Raw genomic sequence first — 17,443 nt, 5'->3', positions numbered from 1 at the left:
CCGAAGATGCTTAAGATCACCTTCTTCATTGTTGGGATAGCATATAGTTTCTCAGCAAACTTTGGCATCCCCTGCATCACCATCTTTACATTCCCATAAGAAGAGGAGCAAATCTGCACAATTCTTTCGACAACTTTTGGAGGGAGAAAAATGATTCACCAGTAGCGCTCATTACTAGACTGGTGTTTAGGGTTAAAATGATGGTATTTTTTAGAATGATTAAATTTGTAAAATTTAATAATATAATATTAAAATATTAATTTTAAAAAATATTTTGTAATAAAATATGTGATAATCTTCTGACTCTAATCACTTGTGAAGTTTAATAGTTTGAAAAATACATTTTAATATTTTACAACTTTAATATTATTATTATATTTTTAACTTTTTAAAAGAATAAATGTAATTATTTAAAATATCACAACACAAAAATATAAACAAATACAATAAATATCATTCTCTCCTTTAAAATAAGGTGGTCATATAAATATATCATATTTATATTTTTAATTTGCACAAAAAGAATAATTTATTTTAAAAATTAATGGAAGGCGTATTTTGTACTGTAAGATAGGAGTAGAAAAAGGACAGTCCAAGATAGGCAGTCAAAATAGAAAATGCGGCGTTCAAGATTTCTATAGCTGCTACCAATACCAATGCCAAAGGTCCAAAGCCACAGACAAAGAATCCGGCGCGTCCTGTATACGCACGCTTAATTGTTTACCCACAACGCACGGAAGCAAATTCCAATTTCTCTCTCCGATCATTAACCTTTCCTCTAAAACCCTTCCAAAACCCCTTTAGCCCCCTTTGTTTTGTGTTTTTTGTTATCCTTTTCCCCTCCCTTCTTCCCCCTTTCTCTCTGAATCCCATCATGTCAAAAGCGCTGCATCTAATAAAAACCAACGCTTCCAACCCCAAGGTTTGGATAGTGGCGGGAGTGACAGTGGCCGGAATCATAGTTCTGGCAGAGACCAGTAGAAGAATGAGAAGGAAAGCGATCATCATCAAAAGAGAAGATTTTGGCGCTTTTTTGGAACGCTTCGAGTTAATTCCTTTCCCTCAGCCGCCACCTCCTGCCGCCAAACTTCCACTATCGGGTCTTACCTTTGCCATCAAGGACATGTTCGTAATTCCAACGCTCTTTCCTCCCCAGTTATGTTTTCTTGTACATTTTTTCCCATCTTTTATTTGTTTTTTCATTCAATTGATTGTAACAGATTTGATGTGAAAGGTTATGTAACGGGGTTTGGGAATCCGGATTGGCGGAGAACACACGAGCCTGCTGATAAGACGGCGGTTGTGGTTACTGCTTTGTTGAAAAGTGGGGCTAAATGTGTTGGCAAGACAGTTATGGACGAACTGGCTTTTGGGTAACCTTTTATGTATATTTTTCTTTTTCTATCTAGGAAGAAGGGTACTTACCAAAGCGTGATACAAGTTTTGGTTTTTTGTTTTATTAGAGTAACTGGGGAAAATAAGCATTATGGAACACCTACAAATCCGAACATGGAGTCAAATGTTCCAGGAGGTTCTTCAAGTGGTTCTGCTGTGGCAGTTGCAGCTGAACTTGTGGACTTTGCTCTAGGTAAGTTCAGTTCTTTACAGTTCTCAATAGTCAACCCGACAGCTTTTCCCCTGTTTGTTATGTTTTTTCTTTCTTTCTTTCTTTCATGATTAATTAGTTACTAGACTGGAATATCATTCCTTTTCGATCCAGAAAGGGTTACTGCAGACTCTTAGTGTTATCTGAGCATAGAAGGTCTTTTCTTGACTTTGTAGGTACTGATACAATTGGTTGCGTGAGAATTCCGGCCTCATTCTGTGGTATTCTTGGGTTCCGTCCATCTCATGGGGCTGTATCTACAATTGGACTTCTTCCAAATTCACAAAGTTTGGATGCTATTGGTATTATCTAGCAATCGTGATTTATTTTATGCTTTAATTTTGCAATGTGACCTTGTTGTCTGATTGTTTAGATATTTGTTGGATATCCATGCAGATATTTGTTGATATCTTTATCTACTCTGAAATATGATTTTGCCAATTCGCTTTGCCCTCACCCAGTCTTTGTTTTTTTTCTTTTTTTAACTAAAGTGTGGTGCAACTGAAAGCAAGATTTATTAATGAATGGATGCCACCTCTGTTAACAGAGCAGACCATTCTTCCCCTATAGGGTTGTGGCATATGTCATTGCAGTTCTGTGAGAAGACTGGCTAGTTCAAAAAAATAATGGGCATTTAAGATTCTTATTTCTTGCTGATCAGTGAAATTCTGGGGAGTTCACTCTCCTTTGTTGCTTTTGTGATTGTCTTTTTATTGACATCGTCAAGTGATGATGTCTTAGGATGGTTTGCTCGTGATCCATCTATTCTACATTGTGTTGGACATGTTTTACTTCAACTGAAGGCAGTGGAACCTAGAAGGGCGAGACGCCTTGTGTTTGCTGACGATCTATTCCAGCTCTCAAAGGTCCCCAAGCAAAAGACAGTTTATGTTGTTAGCAAAGCAATTGAAAAGCTTTCTGGGTGTAAGTTGCATGACCTAAAATATCGATCCCTATCAGTTGCTTTTTGTGTGTGGTCTGAAAGTCACGACCCTAGCCTGCCGCTACCTCCTGTTATGATTATTTGAATTTTACTACTTGACGTTTCTACCTCTTGTTGATTGCACAGACCAGCCTCCAAAGCATATCAATTTTGCTCAATATGTTGCTTCAAATGTACCCAGTCTAAAGGGTTTTTGTCAACAATCCACACACCTGCAAAATGGAATTTCTATTTTGAAGGCTCTTTCATCAGTGATGGTGTCATTGCAAAGGTAATTGAGAATAATTTGTTGTTACATGCAGGAGTACCTATACCTTCTCCCCCTGCTTGTGTTGTTGCAATCCCTCAATCTGGATATTGTCATTATTATTGTTATGTTAAATTTTTGTTTCTTGGTTTTGTACATTGACCAGCTCTCTTAAAATCTACTAGTATTATGTTTCAGATATGAGTTCAAAACAAACCATGAAGAATGGGTTAAAGATGTTAAACCGAGACTGGGAGCTGAGATTTCTAATCATGTTCTTGCCTCAATCAACACTACGTATGGGAATGTGAAAAATTTGTACAAAGTTAGGACTGAGATGCGAGCTGCTGTGCAAAGTCTTCTAAAGGTGTGGCAGCTTCTTCTCCTTCTTCCTCTTTTCTTTTAAGTTGTATTAATTAACCTTTTGTTCTTCTTTTTCAAAGTTAATTTGTGTTATTATTTTCTATAATAATGTCTACCATAAACAAAAGGAGTTGCTAGAATTAGTCAGATTAAAAAAAATGTTAAATGTCTGATATATATTAGCAGTATATACATAGGTGCATTACTCTGATGGATTAGGGTTTACTTTTATGGATCCAAAAAACTCTCAAGTATTCGATGTTTGTCTTGAAATGGTATGGGTAAGGATAATAGCATATGGCATGGAATTGATTGATCTCACATGACAAGTTATCTTTTTTGTTTCAGGATGATGGAATATTAGTGATTCCCACAATTGCAGATGCTCCATTAAAGCTTAACTCAAAGAAAGGGTATTCCACTGAGTTTCATGATAAAGCATATGCATTATTGAGCATCGCTAGCATGTCTGGTGGCTGTCAGGTGGATTTTTGTTGCTAGGCTTAAGTTTTTATTCTCATGTGTTGTTCAGTCATTTATTTAACGTTACAATCTCTTCCCAGGTTTCTGTTCCATTAGGAAAGCATGATGATTGTCCTGTTTCTGTTTCATTTGTCACATACCATGGAGCAGATAAATTTCTTCTTGATACAGTTTTGGACATGTATGCATCTCTGCAAGACCAAGTCAGCATTGCATCCAATTCGGCGCCATTGCCTGATGTCAATGGTAATATGGATGCTTCTGAACTCTTGAAGGAAAAGGTTTGCTCACATCTAATGTCTTTCAATATCTTAATGCTTTGATTTGCCTAACAAAATTTCTACCAATGTCACTGATGTAATGGATTTGGAATTTGATTCTTGATTTTATTTGTTCATGGGACTTGTCAGTTTTCACCTTTTCAGATTACAACTAATCCAAAGTGAGGTTTTAGTTTGTCTGGTTGTATTCTTTTCCTTTCATAAGTTGTTTACTAAATGGCATACTGTTTAATGAGTTTTCACATACACTTGACAAGTAACGGTAGGAAGAATGCCTTCTTGTTCCTAGGGATGTTGGTTGGGCCTCTGAACCTGTAAAGAAATGATGGAGAACTTCTCTATGTCTCATTTTCTCTTGCTGAACTACTGCTTTTTTATTGCAACACTTCTAAGAACTAGCATCGAGCCTCACGCGTGCAGAAAGTATGTTTTTTCTGTTGAAGTTCATATTTGCAATAGGTGGGCAACTTTGGTCATAAACATTGATGCTTGATAATTTAGATCATATAGTAGTTTTTTCTATGTTAAATGCCAGTAGAAATTATTTATTCACTTTCAGGGGAGTTGGCACTTGTGGTGGTTTAAGGTATGACATTCATTTCTTATGAATAAGTTGCTGACACAATTAACATGCTGGTTTGTTGTGAAGTTGCACTTGCGTTTTTATTTACCTATAGTAAAAGATAAGTGAAAAAAAGGAGGTCTATTGTTTAAGTTTTGGTTGACAAGTTTCATTTCAGGGAAATGCTGCATTTAAGGGAATGCAGTGGAATAAGGCTGTCAGTTACTATAGTAAAGCTATTAAGTTAAATGGGACAACAGCAACATACTATAACAATCGGGCAGCAGCTTATTTGGAGCTAGGATGGTATAATATCTCAAAGATTTATAGCCACTCTTTTCATTGCATCGTTTTGTGTCTGCATTCTGCCAAGGGAAACTGATATTTGAATATGCAGCTTTCAGCAAGCTGAAGAGGACTGCAGTAAGGCAATATCACTTGACAAAAAGGTAATTGAATGAGTATGTGATGGTAATGTGATACTTTTGAATGATGTAGCTCCTCTTATTTGACAGTTTGTACTAGTGGAATTAAAAATTTGTATGCATGCATGAGATAAATGCTGCTACACTCCAGTCCAGTGATGTTAATAATCAGTTAATAATCAACTAATTTTATTTTTGTGCAGAATGTGAAGGCATATCTTAGACGTGGGACAGCCAGAGAATCACTACTCTGCTATAAAGAGGCTCTTGAAGGTGAGAACAGTGCTTATTGTGCCTCACATGTGACGTGAGACTCATTTCCAGCCAGCTAGCTTAAATGATTGATAAATACAACTAATTGATGCATTTCAGGTTTCTGGTTGTATAAATTGCAGCCTTTTTTATTATAATTATCTTTTAATGGCACCTAAAGCAGTTGTATGAATTGCTAAATCTACAATTGTAGTTTATGAAGCTTTTTCTTTTATCCCCCTTTCTTTTTCCTATCCCTGTCACTTTCATATATACTGATGGAATCTGATGTTCTAATTTTTAAAACTTTGAGATGCTGCGACAGTTAGGTTACGTAGTAATAATACATTAAATACTTGTACTTTGTCATTTGGTTGGCCCATTCTGTTCATACTAGGTTTGCTACCTGATGTGGGGTTTGGGAACATTAATGCAAACAGAGGAAAAAGTGCCCTGGTACCTTCGGCAAATAGTTTTTTTGATGCATAGTAGGGACATGCGTGGGTGCAGACAGATGCATAGGACCATTTACCCAGTGATTTGGGACCCAAACTCCATATGGTGTTCAAATCTGTCATGGAGTGAGATATGAAATAATTTTATAATTGATACATATTTCACCAGGCAATCCTGTCACTCCCGCATTCTTAGGACAGTTTTTTCTCCTAGGCATGATCTATTTGCATCTTATAATTTATATGTGCAATATTATGTATCATACTGCTCTTCTTATCTTACAGCAGTTTCTTGTTTTGGCATTTGCAGATTTCAAACATGCTCTTGTTCTAGAGCCACAGAACAAAGTTGCTAACCTTGCAGAAAAAAGACTAAGAAAACTGATATGTTGATGCTCCCCTGCTCTCCTCCCATCTTGTCTAACAAATATGGCAGACTTTAATCGAGGATAGGCACCATCCTCATGCAATATCAGCTGTTTGGATAGAAGGGTAAATGAAAGTAGAAGCTAGCTATTTAGAGGTTGCTGCCTGCGGCATTTTTATTGCTTTAACTTTTTTCCTTGGGCATATTGTTTCTGCATAATCAATATATGTTCCCGCTGCATTAGTAAATGAGAGACTTGGATAGAATTTCAGCTTGTTGCACCTTGTAATCTACAGCGTTCACAAACTGAAAAAGGGAAGGAAATGATGCCTCAATGTTGGCAACTCAGGTCCAGAGTCTGTGTGTATGTTGAGGAGGTGTCATTACATCTTTGTATATGAATGCACAGTTACAATCTTGAGTTTTGTCCAATATTTGACCACTTCAAAACTTCATTTCCTTCTGGATAAAGGATAGTCTTAGTGTAGAATTTGCCAGCGATCTGTTTAGTCAATTATTTATCTTAAATAAACCTTAATTTCCATTATCAGCTGGCTATCTGTGCTCCCAAACGTTGCTTTTCCGGTCAAACGCCTGGCGTAACAAACCACCAGATTATTTATTTATTTCACAGTTAGAATTAATATTCCTTATGGTTTAATGGCTTTAGATGTTAATACAGGGAGTAATAATTTGTCAGTTGACACCTTTGTTCTTTTTTCCTTTTTTTTTTTCGTTTTGTTCAAGGGAAAAACTATAAATTCCATATACTTTCAAAATAAAAAAATGGATTGTTTTATTTAAGAATTGTTAAATGTTCATTTTGAGTAGTCACCGCTAAAAAAACAAAGCAACAAAAAAAAAAAAAGAAAAAGAAAGAAGTGTACAGTTATTTTTTATGCAAAAGAAGTTTTCTTATTATATAAACACCCTACGCAGACAAATAATTAATAATCAAGTTGGAACATTGTTGTTAAGGCAAGTAACTGAGTTTGTGTTATCCATACAATAGATAGGCTATGGTCTATGGGACTTAATCTTAAGATAACTATTATCTTATTTTCTATATTTTCGAAAAAGATGTCCAAAATGTTGAGGTGTTTAATAAGCCGTGTTGCTCTGCTACCCGTTTGTGGCAGTGCCACCAATTCCAAATTGCTGGATGATGAAGTGTTTGGATCGTAGACAAGTGAAACACAAACCAAAGAGCGAAAATGGAGGCTCCCAACAAATTAATTGGAAGTTAGTGCTTTATTTTTTGAGCTCTGTTTTAATTTTGTTGATTCTTGTGGTGGCTAGGCCTTGGAAGTAAGAATTTCGGGATTCTTGTTCCTGTTCAAAGGGAAGGAAAGGTTAGATGGAGAAAACCCAGGAATGGGTCTTGAAATATGAGGTTTTGGATAGAAAGATTGAAGTGTTAACAAAGGTAGTTTAGTGTCTTTTGAGGGTCTTACAGGAAGAAGAAAAGGAAGCTGAAAAGCGAGGAGCCAACAGAGAATGGTTAGAGAATGATACAGCCATTGCTTTAAGCATAATTATAGTAGATGAATATGGGATTGCTAAAGTTTGTAATAGATTTATGTCAGAAAATTTAGGGTACTTAAACCCTGGATACAGGTGCAATAAAGACGGCCCTTAATTTGGCTTTGCCGAGCAATTACATTGGTAAAAGATTTATCTGGAGATTGAGGTGATGAGTTTGATTGACTAATTTATCCTCAGGTTGTCGCGCATGCACATCCGAATTGTTTTATAGATTTAGTTGATTTTTTTGTGGCGAGAAGGAAAGAATTGTAAAGATTAGAATGGCTTTCGTTTGGTTTCATAATGTGAAGGCTTCATTTTCATGCTTTCTTAGGAATATTACTCAGTGAAATCATCATGAGTTTTGATAGGGGCTTGGGTTTTTTCTTTCCTCCTCCATTCTCTACGTCCTTCTTCAACCTACACTTTCACTTTCCTGTTTGTTTTTCCCTTTTTGAACTTTAATCGAGTAAAGATGATAAGAAACGGATTCAACATTTAATGAGTAACGTATATTTAATTTAATTTGGGTAAGGTTCACAGGGCAACTTTTTAAATATTAATCGGACATTCATAGGTTCAAGTACTCTGACCAATAATAAAATTTTAGTACTGGTATCTCACCTTATCATTCTTTAAAATTTTGTCCAAAATAATTTGAGGAAAAACATAGTGATGTCACACTATCATTGGTGGATGAAAATAATAGATGAATGTGATAAAAATGTAATTTTTGGAATATCTGGGTAACCTGTTGGTGATATGTACACAATAAAAAATTAATAGTCAAAGATATGGAGTCAGGTTTGGCAGATTGGTTATAAAAGGAAGTAGATAGACCTTTCGTTTGGGTACAACCCTGAGACAAGAAGCTGGACAATTTTTAGAAATCGAAGGATGGCTTGCAATAATGCAGTCGCTGACATGCCGCATGCCGTATGTATCCCATATCCAGCTCAAGGTCACATAAACCCAATGCTGAAGCTAGCAAAAGTCCTTCACCTTAAAGCCATTCACGTAACCTTTGTCAACACTGACTACAACCATAAACGCCTACTCAGATCCAGGGGGCCGAATTCGCTCGATGGTTTGCCGGATTTTTGCTTTGAAACCATCCCGGATGGCCTTCCACCATCTGATGCTGATGCCACCCAAGACATTCTTCCTTTATTCGAGTCCCTTTCCAAGAACTGCTTAGACCCATTCCGTGATCTGCTTTACAAGCTCAATGACTCCGCATCTTCAATTGTCCCGCCCGTGACCTGTATTATTGCAGATGATGGCATGTCATTCCCCATGGAGGCAGCTGAAGAATTTGGCATTCCCGGTGTACGTTTTTGGACAGCCAGCGCTTGCTTATGTGTTTGTTTCGCTCAGCTTCCACGTTTGGTTGAAGAAGGGTTAACCCCTGTGACAAGTACAATCCTCTCCTCTCCGTACAATCAAAATAAAAAACTTTAAATAGTTCTGGTGTAGTTTGGTTGGCTATAGAATTATAAAATGAATGAGATACTGTTGTTTAGGTTCTTCTGTTTTCGCTTACAGTGCCTGACACAACTTCTGTTTGGAAATCGCAGATGCGGGCGGTCTAACAAATGAATATTTGGATACTGTTATAGATTGGATGCCTGGAATGAAAAAAATGCGTTTCAGAGATCTTCCAAGTTATTTTAGAACTACAGACCCGAATGACTGGATGCTGAATTATCTCCTCGACCAAGCCTCGCTCGACTCTAAAGCTTCGGCTTTCATTTTCAACACATTTGACTCGTTGGAAAAAGACGCTTTGGATGCTATTTCGGCCATGTTTCTTACCCCTGTTTACAGCATTGGTCCTATTCACTTGCTTGTTGATCAGATCGGACATGATAAATTGAAACATATTGATTCAAATTTGTGGAAAGAAGAAACTGAATGTCTCAAATGGCTCGATACAAAAGAACCAAACTCTGTGGTGTACGTAAATTTTGGCAGCGTCGCCGTGTTGAGTCCTCAACAACTTGTGGAATTCGCTTGGGGCCTTGCTAATAGCAAAAAGCAGTTTTTGTGGATAATGAGGCCTGATCTCGTCGCGGGTGAGGCAGGGATTTTGCCACCTGAATTCGTCTCCGAAACTAAAGATAGAGGCATGTTAGCAAGCTGGTGTCCACAAGAGCAGGTCCTCAAGCACCCGTCAATGGGAGGGTTCTTATCTCACATGGGATGGAATTCAACCATCGAAAGTATATCTGCTGGTGTGCCAATGCTTTGTTTGCCAGTTCTTGCAGATCAGCAAACTAACTGCCGGCTTGCTTGCACGGAATGGGGAATTGGCATGGAGATTGATAACAATGTAAAGAGAGATCAAGTGGAAATGCTTGTTAGGGAGTTAATGGAGGGAGACAAGGGTGTGGAAATGAAGGCAAATGCCTTGGAATGGAAGAAAAAGGCAGCGGAGGCTTCTAGGCCCGGTGGTGGTTCTTTCGAGAATTTGGATAAACTGTTAATCCACGTTCTTCTGTCAGATAAGCATACAGATCACTTAAAAAGGGACAAGAACAGACATTAAAAGTGTCTTTCACGGATCTTTCTTGGTCAAGGTGGAAGCAGCTGAATTTGGTTAAGGAAGGAAGAATTAGACAGGAGGGAAGCAACGGCTACCTGGCAATTGAAGAAGAAGCTGATGAAGCAATAAGCATGTCGGTTTTTTCTTTTCCCAAATTCTAGGACTGTAAAACATTTTATTTGGTGTCATTTTGTTTAGTCAACTTATTGTTATTCCTTAAACGCTCAGACTAGTGTCGTTTAATTAAGTTTTTTAATAGTGTTTGTGGCTATATGCTACCTAAGATTGTTGTTTTGTTCTTCCTCAAGCTTAATAAATTTTGTTATCAATTGTTAAGCTCGCACAGAAGTCAATGCGGTGATTGACTTCATTTAATTGGATTTTTTTGTTAATTTTTTGGTTCACGAGGTCAGATTAGATTAGTGATTTGAATTTTCAAATTCATGCATAAAAACTAAAATGAAATGTGAATGAGTAAATTCTTTCATTCACTGTTTTCTCCAAATTTCAAACTACTCTGTTATTCTTTTTGTTTTTTGTTAAAACCAACAAGCTTGTTCTTGAAGCTCAAATTGTGTGTGCCAAGTTAATCGAGTTTTTCTCAAGTGTGTGTAGTCATGTCCGTGTAGCTTTCTGATAATAAGATGAGTGATTCAAAAATAAATCGTGGTAATTGCAGAAGCTGTGGCTGTTAAAGAAAGCTCTGAAGGGATCGGACGGAGTTAATTTGAATTAAGTCATATGCACAGTCGTACAAATTGCCACATCCATATTGCATCAATTATGAAGCTTTTTGTGATTGCCCTTTTTCCCCTCTGTCAAGGTCCATAAAGGAGAGGGACGGGACGTGAGCGTTGGCAAAGACAATCCAATTGAGTGTCAGTAGACCCATGTCTTCATATTTTATCTGGATTACACGTAGGGATGCTGAAAGCAATAATGCTGAACACATTAGTGGTGGATGCTATTGCTAAAAGTTATGAACATATCCACTACCACAAAGCCAACTGCAACCACTCTAATTATACTGGATGTGATCAGGAAAAGCGTGCCTTTACAAAGAAAAAAAAAATGAAGAGAGAGAGAGAAGGGGGTGTTTTAAAGGTTGAATTTTTTTATTTTGTTTGAAATTAGTGCTTTCCTGTGAAAAATCATTGAATTATAAGAATAACTTAACGACCCTTAATCGCAGGTTCGTAAAAAACACTTATCGTATCCGCAACAAAATTTTCATTGATTTCTTTTTTGGTTGAAGACAAATTAAAGAGTGGAGATTACTCAATTGAAAATATTTCTTAATTTCAGGAAAAAAATATCTTTTAGTATAAAATAATTTTATTATTTGAAAGTGAGAGATTTGAACTCAAATTTTTTAAATAAAGAGATGTGCACATCAATTATTGAGTTAGTTAATATTTGAGTTTATTTAAAATTGATTTTTGAATAATATTACATTTTGTAAAAGTTGAGACAAATTTGGTTTAATAGTTGATTTTTGTTGTCTAAAATAGGTTACGCCATCTAATTTATTTTTAAATTATTCAAAAAAAATTTAATTTTAATGTATAAGTTGGGTAAAAAATTAAAGGAAAATAATAATAACTAATAAATGTAAGACTTATATATTAGTAGTAGCAATTTATTTATTGAATGGTGAAAACAATATTTTTCTTAACTTAACGAAAAACAATATTTTTATACATAAATTAGCAAAAACAATATAAGAATATTACAAAAAAGTTTGTATTAAATTTGGACATTTTCAAAAAAAAAAAAAATATGGGACACCATCCCATATTGGAAAATAAAAGAAATGAGTAAAAAGTATATGCACTCCAAAAAAAAAAAAGAGTAAAAAGTATATCTGTTGGAAAAAACAATAGTTGTGTCTAATGGGAATACACACCTATACCTATAAAAGGACTCTCATATGGAACGACAAAAGACTGAAAACAAAAAAACAACAATCTCTCATTCCTTTCTCAAGATTCTTTAAGTTTTCTTCTATATTGTTTTGTTGTAAAGAATTTTATAGAAGTTTAATAATCTTGTCATACTTCAGTGAGTGCTTAATAGATTGATTTCGTTAATGTAAAACGCCGTTAATTACCAAGCTTCATTGTATCTTTGAGGTTCATACATTGGTAACTTTTTTGCACACTATAAGTGTGTGTGAATAAAACCTTAAGGAAAGTGGTATTCTTACATGCCTTGAAGCCATTTCTTGATTTTTCCAATTTTGTGTTCTAACAATCTTAAAGTTTTATCTCGTTTCAACAATAGCTGCTGCAAGTGGAACACTAAGAGAATTGATTTTTGACTTTGTGAAATTGGATTAATTTGACAGTGGCAACTTTCTAAAATGATAGAAAAAGATGCATTTCCTACTATCAACATTGAAAGTCATCTTGACTACAACTAGACCAAAAAAAGGTGAAAATGAATCTGTTGCTACAACTAGAAAAAGGTAGAAATAGGGCAATGCATATTATATGTGCAAGGGTCACATTTTGAATGGTCTGGCTGATGGCCTATTTGACACATACCAGAATGAGGGTACTGTAAAGGAATTATGGGACAAACTAGAGGCAAGGTATATGATCAAAGATGCAACAAGTAAGAAATTTCTTGTTAGTCACTTTAATAATTATCAAATGATTGATGAACGTTTCGTTATTGAACAACGACATGCAATTGAAAGAATGCTTAATCAATTTAAGCAATATAAGATGAACAAGGATGAAACTATAGTTGCGTTTTCCATTATAGAGAAGCCTCCTTCATCATATAAACCCTTTAAAAGAGGTTTGAAACATAACAAAGAGGAAATAACTCTTGAGGCTTTGACAAATGATCTTCAAATTGAATAGGAATATTGGAAACAAGAATAAGTTGTTGTTTCTAGTGAAGCCAAAGTACATGTCGTGGAAGAAGGACAAACCACTAAATTGGCCAAAAAAAAGTTCAAATAGATTGTTAATGGTTTGAAATTCAAAAGAATGAACAAAGACATATACTTTCATGACGTAGCGAGTTAGCGTGAAAACAGAGGCTAGCACTTGATAGAGCCTTTAAGGATGATAACTAAGTTTCCAACGTAGAAACTTAAACTCAAAGTTTGAGAGAAAATATAATATTATTCAATAATTCAAAAACATAAATTGTTTAATAACTAAGCCTAAGGGTATTATTTATAATAGCCTAATCTTTCTTGACCTAAACTTAGAGCACAAGTAAAGTAAATTAAAATAAGAAAGTTTTCTACCCTAGACTTATTTGGAGTACAAGAAAAGCAAATTCCTAAACTCATGCTTGCTTGTTGTCCAAGTAAATTAAAATAAAACAAGAAATTCTATTACATCTATAATTCCTAATAAGACTTCTAACTAAATAAAAAAAAATACTAAAATTGTAGAAATCCTAATTGAATCATTGAACAGCCTCAAAACGACCAACCCGCTCCAAGAAGTCATCTGCTAGATGTTCTACGTCATAACTGACGTTGAGGCATTGTGAAGACACCAATTGTGGTGAGGTTAAAAACCCCACTTAGGTGAACACGAATCTTGGCAAGGTTAGAAAACCCCACTAAGGTGAAAAATATCCAAAATCCAACTTTGGTTAGCCAAACTAAAGATACTAAAATCTCTTACTCTTTTAAAAAAAGCCTAGAGAAAATAAGTACTCTTACTTAGTAAAGAAAATATTCTTTATTAATTCTCAACTTAAATGTGTTTAATAATTAACCCAAGAAGGCTTTATATAACTATTTCTAAGGAAAAGAGCCTTTTTACTTTTCCTATGTGGGATTATTACAATTTTTAAATAAAATAAATAAGCCATAGCTTGACCTAAACTTGCTTGAAGTACAAGTAAAAGAAAAGATAACTAATGAAAGATAATTATGGAAATAATTTTTCTTAACTTAAAGTGCAAGTAACCTAAAAACATACTCTTATATCATTTTTCTTATATTAGAGAAAAAAAATCACTTGCACACGTTCCCTTGTTTGGATCAAACCTTTTTCACTTCTAACACTTTTTCAATAACTCTAGCCTTAACAATTGAAAAGTGCCAAACTTGAGCATCCATAGTAGATGTAGTCCCATCAAATCCATCAAATGGATACAAGTCTGAAACATTAAAAATAAGATTGATTTGTAATTCAAGTGGTAGCTCAATTAAGTAAGCGTTTGAATTTATTTTCTCTAGCACCTTACAAGGTCCAAACTTTCAAGACTTGAGCTTGTGATAGGTACCTATAGGAAATCTTTCTTGCCTCAAGTGCACAAGTACTTGATCACTTTCCTCAAATTACTGCTTACGACGATGTTGATTGGCAATAAAAGAGTATGTTGCATTATTAACTTTTAAGGCAGTTTTTACCTCTTCATAAATTTTTCGAATGTGATAAAAAAATATCACAAACCATTCGAATAACCCATACGATGTTTTGAAGGTTGTTTCCCATTCATCTCCATTTCTCATTCTAATTTGATTATTTCGTTCCTTAAATTGATATTTAAAAACACCTTGAAACCAACTAGTTGATCAAGCATGTCATCCACTCGAGGAGTAGGAAAACAATACTTGACTATGATCTTGTTTATGGCATGACTGTTTACACATATCCTCTATGAACTATCTATCTTTAACAAAGTTGGGCAAGTACAAGAACGTTTACTTTCACATACTAGACCTTTCTCCAATAACTCCTCAATTTGTGTTTGTACCACCAAGGACTCACCTTGTGCATGATGAGCATCAATTTCCTCTATCTCCTCATCATATTCATCATAAACTGATTCTAATTCTTCCTAATCCAAATAATCCTCCGCATGTAACTTCCCATGAGAATCGACCACTAATCTTGACTTCACCATTTAAAACAAAAGCGTGTAGTAATTGGTTTTTCAATCCTCTTGCCGCTTGATTTGTAGGTCCATCTTTATCATTGAAACTATTATTGTTGATTTAAGCCGTATCATGTTTTGCGAGTTACTCTTGTAATTCTTGAATTTGATTACTTAATTTCTCAATCTTGATCTCATGGTTAATTCTTGGACCATTTTGGCATCTTGGCTGTATTTTATTGTATGGTGATGATGATGTGGTGATGTAGAAAAAAAATGATGATAGAACTATAAAACAATAAAGGAGACAAAATTACTCGAACAAAGAGAATCGAAACTCGACAGCGAACCAAATAATGATCCTCCTGCTCTGATGCCAAACTGACATCAGGGCGTTGTGCAGACATCAATTGTGGCGAGGTTAAAAGCCCTACTAAGGTAAACACTAATCTTGGCGAGGTTAAAAAACCACACTGAGGTGAAAATAGCTAAAATCCCACTTTGGTTGGTCAAACCAAAGGTACTAAAATCTATTACTCTTTTGAAAAGAGTCTAGAGAAAATAGGCTCTCTTGCTTACTAAAGAAAATATTCTTTATTAGTTCTCCACTTGAATGTGTTTAACAATTAATCCAAAAGGGCTTTATATAACTATTCCTCAGGAAAAGAGCCTTTTTACTTTTTCTATGTGGGATTATTACAATCTCTAAATTAAATAAATAAAAAATAACCTAACCTAAACTTTCTTGGAGTGTAAGTAAAGTAAAAGATAAAAGGAAAGATAATTATGGAAATAATCTTCCCTAACTTAATATCCAAGTACTTATTTAGGGAATGAGATAGAGGTTGTTTTTAAGGAGTCAAAAGATGTGCATACTCTGATTGTGATACAAGTGTCGTCAATTGAAGAGGATCAAAAAATAGTAGAGCATCTAGAAACAGTTAAATTGTCACTAGAAGAATTTAGTGAGGTGATGCCAAAAGATATACCTGACGATTTACCACCTATGAGGGATATTCAGCACCATATTTATTTGATTCCTATTGCTAGTTTACCAAATTTGCCTCACTATAGGATAAGCCTAAAGGAGAGCGAGATTCTTAAAGAGAAAATAGAGGAATTATTATGCAAGGGACATATTCAGGAAAGCATGATTCCATGTGCAGTTCCCATCTTATTAACCCCAAAGAAAGATGGGAGTTGGAGGCTGTTTGTAGATAGCCGAGCCATTAAAAAGATTACTATTGGATACAAGTTTCCAATTCTTAAACTGGATGACATGCTTGACAAGTTACATGAGGCTAAGGTGTTCATGAAGATTGATCTTCGTAGTGGATACCACCAAATTCGAATTAAACTTGGAGATCAGTGGAAAACAGCTTTTAAAACGAAAAAAGGATTGTATGAGTGGCTCGCAATGCCATTCGGGTTAACCAACATGCTTAGTACCTTTATGCGATTGATGAATCAAGTGCTGAACCTTTTAGTGGAAAATTTGTCATGGTTTATTTTGATGATATACTGATTTATAATCAATTAAAAGAGGAACATCTTTAGTATTAAAGTGAGGTATTAGCTGTCTTGCAAGAAAAGAAACTGTATGTGAACTTGAAAAGGTGCAGTTTATGACAAATAAGTTGTTAGTTTTGGGTTATGTAGTTAGTGCAAAAGGAATTTAGGTGGATGAAGAAAAGATTCGAGCTATTAGAAAATGGCTTACCCCAAAAATAATAATGAAAGTTAGAAGGTTTTATGGGTTGGTAACATTTTACAAGTGTTTTAGCAAAAACTTCAATAGTGTTGCAATGCCAATTACAATGTGCTTGAAGAAAGGAAAGTTTCATTGAAGTGAAAAAGCTGCAACTAGTTTTGCTGTGTTAAAGGAGAAGCTATGTACCACTCTAGTTTTAACATTACCAGATTTTGATACATTATTTGAAGTTGAATGTGACACTAGTGTTGTAGGGATAAGAGCTGTTCTTTCATAAAAAAAAGAAACTAGTAGCTTATTTCAGAGAGAAGCTTAGTGACACGAGGAGTAAGTGGACCATGTATGATAAATAATTTTATTCCGTTGTGCCTGCTTTGAAGAATTGGAGACACTACTTGGTTAGGCGAGAATTTGTTCTATACTCTGATCATGAGGCATTGAAGTACTTGAATAGCTAGAAGTGGATCAATAAAAACATGCATACCAGGTGGTCTCAGTTTCTGCAAAAGTTTCCTTTCAAGCTGAGGCAAAAGGCTGGAGTGCAAAATAAAGTAACAGATGCATTGAGTAGACATGTAGATTTGTTAGTGACAATGAGACAAGAAGGTGTGGGTTTTGATACAGTTAGGGAATTATACCATATAGATGAAGATTTTCATGATACGTGGGAGAAGTGTATCACAAATAAACTTGTTGAGGATTTTTACATTCATGATGGTTTTCTAATGTGAGGCAACTAGCTTTGCATTCCTAGAACTTCATTGAGTGAAAAGTTGATTAAAGACTTGCATGGTGAGGTCTTGTTGGTCATTTAGGTCATGATAA

At 35.2% G+C, this 17,443-nt stretch overlaps 2 protein-coding genes across 5 annotated transcripts; both read left to right on the top strand.

Moving 5' to 3' along the window:
* On the top strand, positions 625-6,531 carry LOC18608289 (outer envelope protein 64, mitochondrial). Of its 4 annotated transcripts, XM_007042889.2 has the most exons (13): positions 626-1,125; positions 1,221-1,373; positions 1,464-1,588; positions 1,783-1,908; positions 2,348-2,530; positions 2,676-2,820; positions 2,995-3,163; positions 3,508-3,642; positions 3,723-3,923; positions 4,664-4,791; positions 4,883-4,934; positions 5,114-5,183; positions 5,928-6,531. In XM_007042889.2, the coding sequence occupies exons 1-13, from the start codon at positions 875-877 to the stop codon at positions 6,008-6,010; spliced, it is 1,821 nt and encodes a 606-aa protein (XP_007042951.2). In that variant the 5' UTR covers positions 626-874; the 3' UTR covers positions 6,011-6,531. The 4 variants fall into 4 exon arrangements, 2 of the variants coding, with proteins under 2 accessions (XP_017971807.1, XP_007042951.2); XR_001926817.1 differs by lacking the exons at positions 4,883-4,934; positions 5,114-5,183; positions 5,928-6,531 and having other exon boundaries at positions 625-1,125; positions 3,723-4,346; positions 4,664-4,755; XR_001926816.1 differs by lacking the exons at positions 4,883-4,934; positions 5,114-5,183; positions 5,928-6,531 and having other exon boundaries at positions 625-1,125; positions 3,723-4,382; positions 4,664-4,740.
* On the top strand, positions 8,289-10,375 carry LOC18608288 (7-deoxyloganetin glucosyltransferase). Its single transcript, XM_007042888.2, has 2 exons — positions 8,289-8,925; positions 9,086-10,375. The coding sequence occupies exons 1-2, from the start codon at positions 8,406-8,408 to the stop codon at positions 10,054-10,056; spliced, it is 1,491 nt and encodes a 496-aa protein (XP_007042950.2). The 5' UTR covers positions 8,289-8,405; the 3' UTR covers positions 10,057-10,375.

This window comes from Theobroma cacao, chromosome 2 (assembly GCF_000208745.1).
Source record: "Theobroma cacao cultivar B97-61/B2 chromosome 2, Criollo_cocoa_genome_V2, whole genome shotgun sequence".
NCBI lineage: Eukaryota > Viridiplantae > Streptophyta > Magnoliopsida > Malvales > Malvaceae > Theobroma > Theobroma cacao.
The sequence above is the reverse complement of the archived record's forward strand: the minus strand, read 5'-3'. Positions and strand labels throughout refer to the sequence as shown.